The following is a 13144-nucleotide window of genomic DNA, read 5'->3' as shown; positions in this document are numbered from 1 at the left end:
AGCACATTCACACATCAGCATATTTTGCCAACATGCACTTGATTCCTTAATAAGTGTTAGACTAAGACCTTTCATAAAGCTTAAGGTGCTCCACAACCAGTGGATGACATTCTGGAAACACTGCTCTTAAGTTATTGTTTCTTTTTGGTTCTAGTCTTACCAGTTCAAGCTGTGGCTTGGGTCTGTGATCATTCACATACAGATTTACAAGAACTTCAGCCACAGCTCCAATTGCACGTGAGACCTTTCCTACAGTCGTCTAACCAGAAAAGGGGAGAGAGACGAAGAACAGAAGGAAGAGCTTTAGTTATCTTTGAAAAAGAACTTCAAGAAAAAAGGACAAGAATGGTTTGAAAACATGCAAACATCAATAAAGGGAGGCAGTAGAAAGAGCAGAGGGAAGGTCTAGCAGAGCACAAGCTTGTTCATGCATGACCGATGTGGTCCAGCTGGTGCCACAGAAGGTTTCTGTGCAGCCCATGGACTTCTCCCAGCCTCCAGATGAGGGAGAAATCGCTGATGGGAGCAAATGCTGCTCCTGCAGTACAAGGCCTCCTGCTGTGTCCACAAAAGGCTGAGCTGGGAGCTACTGCCTGGATATCTGGGCTGGACATTCTGACAGATTAAAAAAAAAAAACTCTATTGTTCATTTCAGCTTCTTTAGACACTGTTGTTATATTTCAGAATAGAGGCGGAATTACACTTCACATTAACAGTACACAAACCACGGCATTTTAAGGAACATTCTATGAGAACATATGTGCCAATTTCCCACTCAGAAATGTTTTGTTGGTGCTCACAGAGCAACCATTCACCCTTTCCCCAGTGACTCAATGCCAGGGAAAACTAGAGAAATTATGCTTGTGAAAGGATAACATCTCCTTTAATCTTCTTCCTCACACTATTACATGAATGTTAGGCTGTTTCTAACCAAATTTATCAATTAGGCCTGCAAGGAGATTGCACTTTCTTAGGCTGTGGCTCCAAACGCATTGTAGACAGACAACTGACTGCATGGTCCAGGCCTCCCTGCCAAAATACATGCCCAGGGACTGGAAAAGAAGAAAGATGTGCGTGCATGAGTGGCAGCAGGTATGTAGGCATTCTAGTTCTCTGCTTCTGGAAAAAAAAAGTCTGTGTAGACTTCAGATAGATTTACAGAAATACTTTCTATCCTAGACCGAATTTTCTGTAGTGATTTGGATTTGAGCTTTATAGACAATGTAGGATCCCACAGCCTCTCTTGTACCAAATGCAGCAAGGGCCATCCTGGTAGGACCAGGGATTTGGTGCTCTGCTTCTCAAGTCAAGCCATTTGTCTCCCACAGAGCCCAAATTTTAAGTAAGTTCCACTCTTCTCAGTGAAATGATTTGTCTACTCCCACCACACCAAGTCCTAGGTTATTTTAAAATATCAGAAAGTTACCATGAAGAAAGGAGAAAAATATAAAAGCAATGGTATTTGCAATACTTCAAAAAATTTTAAAGTATTTTCTATCAAGTTAAAAAATATATTGTGGGTGTATTTTCAGAAATTAAGATGGATAAAAATATTCTTGCTAATAAAAAAATTTCAAGGGAACATTTCCAAGCCCTTACAGCTCCCCTTATCTTTTGAGAGTGCCCTCATAATTAACTTCATATCCAGGTAGATGAAAAATTTGCATGTTAAGATGACAAAGGGACAAAATTGTGTACTGTTTGGTTCTGTGTAACATAAAAAGACTTTTAAATATTACTGAGTATCTGCACAACTTGTGGGTAACAACAACAAAGTAAACTGCTAATTACATACCACAATGCTGTCCTAAGAGGTACATCAGATTATAAACCAATAAGGGAAATGCTACCTGCTACTACAGGAAAACTATGTTCCTTTGTATTGTTTAAGATCATGGAAGAAAAAATTTTCCTCCCCAAATTCTGCACTCCTCTGAATACGCTGAGCAACTTCTAGGCCATGTACAACTTCTTACCTACAAGGTCCAAGGTAAAAGAAAGAGTTCCAAGTCAGTCCAAGCAGAAAGTTTACCTTGAACTAGTTAAATGCTGGACCAGTCAGTTAAATAACAAGGCTGTGCCTAAAGTGCAAGTAATTGAATTTCAAGAAAGGTATCCTCAAGTTTGAACTACACCTTGAAATTCATCAGGTTGGCTGATTTCTGTTCTCCACCCATTGAAACAATCTATGCCAACATTAAAGTAGTCAAAACAAGAAAATTGCATGTTTATACACACTTGAAAAATGCTATTAAAAGGAAATGTCCTTGTAATGAATGTGAAGTCACATTCCAAGTAAAAGCAAATGGGATTTCAATTTAATTCAGTGACAATGCCCTTAAAACCGTGCTTTACCTTTTGGTCAGCTCTGAATTGGTCAGGCAAAAGATATTTGTTGTATGTCCCTTCCAACTGAACTACTCTGTTCTATTCAAATGCCACTCAGTCACAAAACAGACGTATCAGGGCAGCCCCACGGGCATCTGCCACCAATATGAGAAGGGGAGGGACAGGACGTGCAAGAGCAGTGCTGCCCTGCAAGGTTCATGTCTCTTACCCTTGTACATCAACAGCACAACCACCGAACCACCAATAACCCCTTCTGTGTGTTCTCTGAACCTCACTCTGCTTATGGACAAGGACTTCAATAACATCTTCATCCCGTTTAATTGTGTAAGTGTAACAAACCCCAGCTGCAGGAGAGGGTCTGACTCCACACACATTCCTTTAGAGAACCTGCCAGCTCTCACACAGCTTAGCTCTGGTCAGCACACAGGCCTGCCTGATGCTGCTCACGTACCCTAGAAACAGTATTCACATAATGGGGTTTATATTTTGCTCATGCCTTTACTCCCCCTGAAGCTACTGGTATATGTGAAGTCACACACACACACACTTTTTGTAATACTGGGGCCACTATCTGTAGGAAACAGGCTACTGCTCACAATCCAGGCAGGTTTATACCAGCAGCTTTAAATCCTTTGTTGAATAGTAATCTTAAAAGAGTTATCTCACATGGTGAATTTCAGTACACAACCAGAGATCACTTAAAAATCCCAAATGTTTGTGATTTACTAAAACTTTTGACCTGTCAATGACATATCGCCAAAGCTTTTCAGCAGGTTGATCAGGGTGGTTATTAACATGGAAAGAGAAAGCTGCCTTCTGTATTTCTCTGTGCTATTATTTAGAACACCACAGCCAACCACGGAGTAAGCCTCAGTGGTGTTTTCATAAAACAAAGGAAATATGCTCTCTGCCTCCAAAAGAATGCAATGCTTTCCCTTTGTTCTTTCATATCCTTAATGATTTTCCGGGTCTTATTTTGCTATGAGGGTGATTTATTTACTTTTTGTAGAACCTGCTACATACATTTTCCTTCTGAGATAAACAACGTTTGAGTAATAAGTTACTGTGTGTAGGAAACACCCAAGTCCTGCTTACTGCTCATAATTAGAGTCACATCACTGAAAGGAAGTAGTTGGTACAAACTCTGCAGGGAGCAAAGCCTACTGATTGCAACAACTTCATAGATCCTACATCATACCGTGTGGATTCAATCATGCAAAGCTCAGATGGACAGTTTTCTGAAGGTCAATCCAAATGTAAACAGAGAACAGGAATGACCAAAGCCCAGCCCGTAATATAACACATGCTAATTCATAATTCTAGCTGTGTGAATTTTGACAGTTGATTAAAGCTAGAAGGTAGTTTTGATTTTTACTGGCATCGTCCATATAGAAGTTAATTCTTAATAAGTTGTAATGACTGTATGTCTTCAAAGAAGCAATATGGTCCCATAGCCCCCTTTTGAAGTGTTCCTTTCAGGCCTTAGACTTAATAATAGGTTTCTGTAATGAGACAGTATGATTTTGTAGCCACTATCTTCAATAACTATACCACCATAACTAATAGTGTTCCAATGAAAATTCAGCAGATGCAATGACTGGTAACAACCTCATTACTCCCTTGAAATTAAAATGATGGTACTAACTATTTAAACAATGGGAGGGTGCTAATATTTAGAGGTCATATATCATGAAGTCTTATAAAACTCAAGACTTCTCTTATCTTGTGCTTTTCTGCTGGGAAGAAGCAGAAACCACTGAGAGCGACACAAGCAAGCTCTTACTTTGACTTATCAATGCCAAACGTTTTCTCACACTGAAGTCTAGACTTACCTAGTGATAGCTCTCAGAATAGAGACCAGAAATACAAATTCTGAATCCTATAACCTCCTCTCCAAGATAACACAAACACAGGTAGTTACTGGTACATATTCACAGCAGAGTTGTCCAAACATATTGTTAAGAGCATTTGAAAATGCATGCTGTGCATCAGAAATATTTCCCAGTTTTATTTTTATAGCACCTCACATTTAGTCAGGGTTTATATTTTAGAGTATGATAATATAGAGTATATATAGAGTATGATTTCATAAATCTGAAAGTTCTGAAAAGTGAGCAATCTTTACAGATAAAACACAAACAAAACAATGTGACCATGGAAGGACATGGAGAGATGGCTTGTTATGAAGTCAAAACTTGTTCTGCTGCAGACATTACCCAATGTCCTGCTCCTCCCTATTCAAGGGTTCCCTATCCCCATGTCCAAGCCTGACCTGCATCTCTCTTTCCATGGTGACTGTTCATCATCCCTTACTGTGCTGAAGGTGGGCACAGAGGGCAGGCAACCTCTCCTTCCCTGCAACCTCTTAGTTACCCCTGTGGCAAGGACAGCACCAACGATATCACTCGTACTCACTGGTACCTGGTAAGAAAAGTCCCAGGGGTTTACCTGGGGGGTAATCCATCCTGACTTGGGGTTCATTTGTATCAGCTTCCTTCTACCATATCTGCCTCAAACAGGAGGAGTAAAAGTTTAGCTGATCGTTATCAGACCTGCTATTTTAAAATTCTCCAATATTCCATAAAAAATACACCATATTTACACATATGAGATGCACACAGTGTAGATGAGGACATGAGCCTGTACCACCAATGAAGCTGTATGTGCAGGCATCAAGATGATCATGTATGTAGATCTGCCAAAGAATAAAAGTAATCCTACTTAACCAGCCAAATATTTACCCAATGAGATGCACATATATTTACTGTACTGGTGACAAAACTAGATTTTCTTGCTTCAGCTGTGCTGCATTCTGCCAGTACCTCTAAAGAGAGTATTTTTCAATGAAGTAAACTCAGCCTGAGCAATATCAAGTCACAACAAACTCTTGCTACACCATTTAAATACAGTGGCAAACACATAAAAGGCTGTGAGAGTACTTCAAATAAAATGCAGTTTTTAGAACATCCAGAAAGGATTGCTCCGGTCAAATGTTCTTCAAGAAAATATATTAAAATCCCAATTATTTTCACAGAGTTTCCATGTGATTAAAAGCTTAGCTCTCATTTTTGTCAGGTTTTCCAGATAGCTTGGGTTTCATTTGTTTGTTTGCATTTTTGGTTGGTTGATTTTTGTTTTGTTTATTTGTTGTTTGAGGGCATTATTTGGGTTTTTTTCTTCTCTTTGCAGAGTCACAATAGCTCTCCAAATCAAACAAGCATCAGACCTCAATATTTTGGAAACCATTACTTAGGTTAAAACCCATCACGTGCTATACCACTTAGGTCATAAAAAATAAGAGGTAAATCCAGGCAAAGGAATTATTTTGAAGCTGAAGGGAATTAGGGATTATTGCAGTAAGGCACCTGCTAAGCTTGCAGTGTCCTCGAAGGGCTGTCTGGCCTGTATTTCCATGGGGAATGAGAGCCAGGCAGTCATTTCAACAAAGCTCTATCTCAGCTGAGGAATGTGCCCTTTGCAAACTGAAAGTCAGCTCGGTATCTACCTGCTCAGTTACTGCTGAGGCTGTGAGCTTGATTTCCAACCATAATTAACTACAAGCTGTAAAAATAACCTAAAAAGATCTAGAGCAATTCTACTAAATGATCCTGCTGGACACCCACCAGATGGGAAAATCCCTTCAGTTGTGGCTTACCTCAAGTTGGGCACTGTTCATGATACTTATGAATACTTATTTCATAAAAGTGCAGCTACTTAAATGCAGCAAAAGCTGGCAGAGGAGCCAGCTTTGCTCCTTCTCACAGCAAATGGAGGTGGCACCCGATTTTGCCAAAGAGCACCTGGGTCATGTGCCAGGCAGCAGAGCCCCAGCTCCAGCAGCACCTGCACTGGTCACAGCAGTCACCTTCAGTGCTTCCAAAAACTTGATGTTTCCACCTTTATTTCCACACCAACCCTACTCAATACTACAATGCTCCCAGGCTGAAGGAAAGGGAACCTGGGCCTTTATCTGCCCTGAAAAGCTGAAAAATATCAAAGTTCATTCAATTAAAATCCTTCTAAAACAAAGGTTGTTAGAAGCCAATGTCATCTTGACGTCCACAGCCCATTCACATCAAGCATAAGTAGAAAGACCTGAGGATCTCTTCCACTCAGAGTATGTTTCCTCTGCTGTTTCAAAAAACTGTATTTTAACAATAATATGCAGAAGCAAGTTTAAAGTACAAATAATTAAACAAATAACAATAAAATGCTTGTATTGGTAAGTGCTCATACAATCCTAAGACATGGCCTCTAGTTAAAATAACCATAAACCGTGCAGGTTCTCCACTACAGACCAGACAGATATTCTTATGAAAAGAAACACAAATACCACCCAAGAACAACTAACCAACCCCACAGCATCCAGTTTGCTTCACCATGCAAAGCTCTTTCTTCAGCATGGTCTGTGGTATTATCCAACAACAAATCATTTAAAATAAGCAACAATGCAAAATTTTCAGAATTGAAGCAAAAAATGTTAACTATTTGCTTTGTTCTTCAGCTTTTACCTGAACTATTACTGATGATGACATTTCTCTTATAAGCATGCAGAATTAACAACAGTAAATGAAGTAATGTTTGATTTAAATGTGAAATACAACCTAGAGAATAGATTTGCTGGCAGCACCTTCTATCCAAGCAGCTTAAGCACAAATTTGGATTTTAGAGGAAAAATCTGTTAATAGAGTACCTGTCGAGAAGGAACAGCAGAGGAAGCTGAACTGACAGATGATGAAGCAGCAGCTGCTGAATGATGAGGTGGAGGGCAAGAGGGAGTTGGGGGCTGAGAATGGGGTAAGCCTTTAGTAGGTAGCTTATTCTGTGTAAAGCAGAAACAGGAGAGTTATCCAAGAGACAGTGACATTAGCAAAGGTTAAGTTCACAGTCATGCATAAAAAAAACCTATAAAGATGACTATAGTTCTGTTCTATTTCTGCACAATGAAGACCCATGGAAATTGTCATGGCACCTTCATGGTAAACAATATTATTGTACTCAATTTTTTTATCAAAGTATTCACAGTGGAAAGTAAGGTAAGGTAAAGCTGGGAGAAAGCATAAGGAAACATAGAAAAAGCCAAAGTGCACTAAGTAAGCACTACTGCTCACCAATTGATTAGAAATTGAGCTACTAGTGTGTGCTCAAGCATAAGACATAGGTTATTTTAACACATTTCTCTCCTGCTAAAGTACTGTGACTGGCTTTATAATTTAGATTGTATTTTTCCTCAAATAAATTATGCAATAATTTATTAAACAATGCTTTTTACCAGTTTCAGTGGAATCCACATTACTTTTCAGATCCACACAAAATGGAAGGAAAATTAAAACTAAAACCACTGCAACTTTTTCCATCCATGAATTCTTACAAGTCTTCTAGCTCAGCACTTCTTCAGGTGCAAAACTTAATATTCACCTTTGGAAACTCCATGTATCCAAACATTGAGGCAAGATGTGCTGCTTTCTCTTTAATATTCTTTTTATGGAATTCCCTATTTGCTATAGTCTGAGCTCTTTTCTGCAGTGACAGCCAGGGAAGGAAAGCCAAGAAAAGAGAGAGAGATTTCAGTTAATGCCACATATATCAACAGAACACAGCAAGTTTGTAGAAAGACTTCTTATTGCTTTAATATAAGCTAAAGTCAATAGAGGAAAAGCCAGCAGAGCCAGCAAAAACACAGTATACAGATTACCAAATGCACTTAAGAGACAGAAAGGAAAAGAAGTTGCTTGTCACCTGTTTCATTTTTTCCTCCAGGTGCTGAAGACGCTCAAGCACTCCAGAAAGTACAAATGCAGCAGAACAGGCAGATGCGAGATTTTCAGAGGTTTCTGACAGACTGGGCTGGGTATCTGTTTTTTGTACAGTCTTTGCTCTCCTGGTCATATGATCAGAACCACTTAAAGACTGTTTGGGTTCCCTGACCTCGTGTTCACTCCTAGCTACCACCTGAAACTGGGAAACACTTGAAGTGAAAAAAAATCTGCTTTCTGCACCACAATGCAGTATATGCAGCTTTTTAGGATGCTTCCAAAAGCACAGCACAGTCATGCACAGAACTTGAAATAAAGTGGTCTCACATCACTCTTTGCACACTACCTACTGCAGCTCTGATGCTTGTGCACATGCACTGAAATAAATCAGTCCTACATATCTTATGCAGGCCTCCATATCCTTCTCTAGGTTTGTGTCAGTTTTTTCGAATAGCCCCAGACAGCACCAGTGCAGAAGAACATGAAACTATATCTCCTTCTAGGGTTTATAGCAAAGATATTGGGTTGGTTTTTGTAGCATCACATCTGCCTGAGATTAAGCTTAAAATCAAATTATAAGAATATCAACACTAGTTCTTGCCATAGTTCGAGATCTAGTCTGACTCAAGTCAAGCTATAATGTATTTCAGATTTAAGGCGTTTTCTGAGGAGTTCAGAATAGGTCTCTGAATTTTAATTTTCATATAAAATAGCTCCTGATCTGCATATTTCAACATGCAATACAGATCTAATTTCACTGTAATCTGCTCCTGAAATGCCACTACAGGATGTTTACTCCAATTTAAAACTCTAATGTAGAGTGAGCATCAATTGTGTTTGAGATGGGATTATTTTCACTGAAAGTACTAAAAGAAAAATTTAGACTATGTATTCAAATATTTGCCCCATGTATATGATGCTGCAGAAGAGCTTTTAGCAGAAATTCTTATCACAAATGCCACTTAAAGAAATAAAAAACCTAGCCAATGAATATCAGCTTTTCAAGGCTAAAGCTTTCATCTTAGATATTTTTGCCAGGTTCCACGGGCTGGAATACTCACTTTGCCTTATCATTACAACAGCCCAATCGTGTACATGCAGAGATACTCCCGTAGTTTTCTCACATGTTAAGTTAGCTACATAAGAATATTTATACAATTTGAAATCTAGATGTGGTAACACAGAAATCAACACTTTTGTTTTTAGGGTGGTTTCCACACTTTCCAATAGTTTTCTCATCTGGTCAAGCAGGTGTAAAATAGCCTCAAACTTTTAATGTGGTTTTCACAGTTCTCAGCTAAATATATCTGTTAACTATGCAAATTACAGACAAATATTGGTTTGTATATCCTATAGTTATACAATAACACTGAGTTCCCAGCATTAAGACAAATGGTGTTTGTCAGGTGTTACCCATATGAGTTCCTACCTGCCTTTTTGGTTGAGGTGGAAGAAGACTTGGATCCACAGGTTTAGCAAAGCGAGGATTAGCAGGAGGGTCAGAAGCAAGTAGGGCTGGTCTATCTATTACCTCCTTGTAAAGCATTTTTAAAGTTGAAAAGACAGAGTGAAGAGGAAAAAAAAGGAAGACAGTAAATAGGATTCAAAGACCTTTTGAGGCAGAAGGAAATAAAAGTTGCTTTAAAAGACACATTACTGTGGAGCTTACCAACACATTTGGCAGATTTCTGTCACCCACCCATTTTATTAGTCCCTTCTACCATCAAAGATATACTTAAAATTGAGCACATTCAGTGTTCTTTAGGACAGTTCATTATTAAAAGCAACACATCGAGGCTTCCTTCAACATGGCTGAGCAAGTCTCTGGCCACATACACAGAAAGTTCAGGGTATCGACAAGTAGTCAGGTGGAGTGCAAACAACAGTGGTTCACAGATTGAGAAAGTCACTGGACATCTCTAGAGCCTACACTACTGGAGGACTTAAATATTTAAGTAAGCAAATGGATCCAAGCACAAAGAATTAAGAAACAGACCATCCTTGTCAGAATCTCAACATCTTGCTCACCCTTCCTTCAGATCTTTCAGGTAACAGATCCAAAGGCAGTTGATTCAGACCATTTCTGGCTAAAGTGTGGTTTTGAGCTTCTCACCCCTACCCTGGCAGCACAGGATTATTTTTAAAACACCACTAGTCACACTAAAAACAAACCATGAAAATGCTGTGGATTGCACAAATACATTTCATTTTGCCTACTTTTGGAATGGAAACAGCAGCCAGACATCTTGCAAAAGATTAAGTTCTCTTCTTACACTTCTTAAATTTTCCACAAAGACAGACACCACTGGATATGTAGTGTCCTTTATTCATAGGATATAGGGAAAAAAAAAGGCCTTCTGCAATACCATTTGCAGCCAGCTTAGACTTCCAAACAACACAAAAGTTCTACAAGCTGACTTACATAAGATTTCTGGACACTGCAATTTCACTGCACTTTTCAATAGAACAGACACGTTATACTAATATGCATTAGTCAATCTATATTAGTTATACTTGTTCTCCAAGGACTGAGAGAAGTATTTTCATTTGCATAAAGTATTAAAAAGGGCAACCCACTTCAAACGTGTAACAGGTCCATTTTTTTCCCTTGGAAATCTGCATCACCTTCACACGGAGGGACTATGGTTTAATTTCAGAGATTACTTTTACGTTCATCTATGACCTACCTGTCTCCGCAAAATCGTATTTGGAGTACTCTCTTCAAACTTTGCCAACAGCTGAGTTGCCATTGATTTAACTTTGTTCTGGTTCATTCCTTCTCTGCCATCACTCTGTGCTTTCCCAGCATTTGTCCCTTGGCTTGAAAAGCTCGAAGTCTGCAAGAAAACAAAGAACTATGTTTTTCTTGGGTTTCTTACAACACTCATGAAGAGAGAGAAAGAGATAATATCCTTATCAGTAGAGAGTGAAAGCAAATACAGTCCACAGTATACTAAAAATGACACTGTTTAGTATGCAAAAGTCACCAAAAAATATTTTCTTTGGTCCCAGAGTAGGTAAAAGGGAACATTAATCAGTGCTGCTATTGATAAAACAGAGTCAGAAAGGTAACTAATCAGAGAGTGGCTAGAAACCAAGCTGCAATGCAAACTCCTCAAACAAAAATTGGTCTAAATAACTGAGTAAGAAAAGGGAAAAAACCCCAATACCTCATATGTCCTTGTGTCAGAATGAAAACTACTGCAATTTAGTTAATGCTCTCCTCCCTGTCAAATGATTTAGTGCACACTGCAGTAAATTTAACGTTTTAGGGGAGAGGCTTTTTGTTCCTGCCAAGCTCAAAAAGACCTGGCCCCCCAACTCCTGCTGCTTCCTCAGCTCTGGTGCTTATCAAGGAGCTGGGATATGAATGGAAACCACTGAACACCAACCTCCTCGAAGACACCAAGAAGACCTTTCCGACGTCTTTTGTTAGTCTCGTTTTCTTCTGTTTTCCCTTCAACCTGAAAGGGTAAAGCCAAAACAAGTTCCATGGATTACTGCAGGAGTTACCAAGTTTAGCTCAGCCAGGCAGGTGAGGCCTGGCCCCTGTTAAACCAGGCACACAGAGGTGAGCAGTGCCAGCACCGGGGGCTTCCTTAGACCCTCCAGCTCAGCAGGATTGCTCCTGGCCCAGCAGCTCAGTGGGCCCTCATGGCAGGTATCAGGTATGTAAAAGTTGTCCCACAGCCCCTGACTGGGAGCTCTCACTGGACTCCAGTGAGGGAATTTGAATGCTTTGTTGAACACAGACCCCACAACTTTGGTGTTTACCTTTTCCTCTTTTTAGTACTGAAGAGTTTATAATTCAAAAAGCACTTACACATCCTTGAAGAAAAAGGTACTATAGTATCAGTTATTCTGAGAATTTTTCTCTAGATTACACTGATTTCCAGGTAAGTAACAAAATCCAGGAACCCCTTACTTTTTCACTATGCCCCCCACATCTCTCTTAACCCAACTATCTGCATGCAGGTCATGTATTCATAGCAGAGTCTTATTTCCTTCTTGGAGCAACTGCTGTCTGCCTTAAAGGTCTCCCTCCCTCCTAAGATTCACCTCCCTGACTATGGCTGAACATTGCAGTACTTAAGCAACCAAACTGACTATTCTGTCTGTGCTTGAGCATCGCACATATTTAATTATTTCACTTAATTAGAGATCACACAAATCAATAATACTTCATACTCAGTCCGCCTGAACTTGAAAAATAGTCAGTGCTCAAATTTGTATTGCTTCTTATTAAATTGAGCCTTGAAGATTTGGTACAAAAAGTTATATTTTAGGAGCAATAAAATACATTCCACTTATTTGCATTTGCCCACACTGTTACTTGGTGATTACTCAATCAACTTAAAAAAAATGAAAAGGAATAAAGAGAGCAAGATCAAAAAACACAAGCTTCCTTTTTATGTATACACTGTAATAAATCACTATGCAGTGACTAGAAGTAATCCCAAACAACTTCTGGGCAAACACCAAAAGAATCAGATGACAATATTTTAATTGCTTTGTGTGCTTTGGTACACTGTCTTTCAGGCACCAGCTCTCAGCAACCCAGCTTCACACTACCTATAGTCATCAGTCTACCACAAAGGGTGAACAACAGAACAGCATAATGTATTCTGCACAATGGCCTGTACCACATAAAAGCAGAATTTGCCTGAGTGAATGGAGCAAACAAGACACTGCCTTTCAAAAGTCTTACATAAAGGACTCACATTAACATATTTACAAAGAAGGGAAAGACAAAGCAATGTAATTGCCGAGCAAGACTCCAAAAGGACTGTGCCCTGTATTGTGTAAACACCTCCATTCGTTTATTAGTCTGGAGCACAGGAAATCTCAGTTCCTCTCCAGCCCGGCTGACACTCGGAGCAGAATGGAAAACATGATCCAGCTCATCACAGGCTGCCAGAACAGCTACACCAGCTCCAGGCTCCACTTCCCGGTCTCCCACAGCCTGCACCCAGATAAGAAACCCTCCTCCAGCCAAATAAAAGGACAAACTACTATGGAAAGTTTAGTAAGCAACACTG

The 13144-nt window shown here is 39.5% G+C and overlaps 1 protein-coding gene across 2 annotated transcripts in view; it reads right to left on the bottom strand.

Annotated features, from left to right (window-relative positions):
- MICAL2 (microtubule associated monooxygenase, calponin and LIM domain containing 2) overlaps positions 1-13144 on the bottom strand; it is a 147744-nt gene that overhangs the window by 55446 nt on the left and 79154 nt on the right. The window contains exons 17-23 of one of the 2 annotated variants that reach the window (XM_027881789.1): positions 11498-11569; positions 10793-10942; positions 9535-9639; positions 8089-8301; positions 7768-7869; positions 7043-7171; positions 161-259 (exon numbers count right to left, since the gene is read on the bottom strand). In XM_027881789.1, the coding sequence (XP_027737590.1) occupies positions 161-259; positions 7043-7171; positions 7768-7869; positions 8089-8301; positions 9535-9639; positions 10793-10942; positions 11498-11569 (870 nt within the window). Of the gene's footprint in view, positions 1-160; positions 260-7042; positions 7172-7767; positions 7870-8088; positions 8308-9534; positions 9640-10792; positions 10943-11497; positions 11570-13144 lie in introns of both variants that reach the window. The other variant, XM_027881790.1, reaches the window with a different exon arrangement.

This window comes from Empidonax traillii, unplaced genomic scaffold, assembly GCF_003031625.1.
Source record: "Empidonax traillii isolate 1590-97213 ecotype Southwest subspecies unplaced genomic scaffold, ASM303162v1 scaffold95:size1152806, whole genome shotgun sequence".
Taxonomy (NCBI): domain Eukaryota; kingdom Metazoa; phylum Chordata; class Aves; order Passeriformes; family Tyrannidae; genus Empidonax; species Empidonax traillii.
The sequence above is the reverse complement of the archived record's forward strand: the minus strand, read 5'-3'. Positions and strand labels throughout refer to the sequence as shown.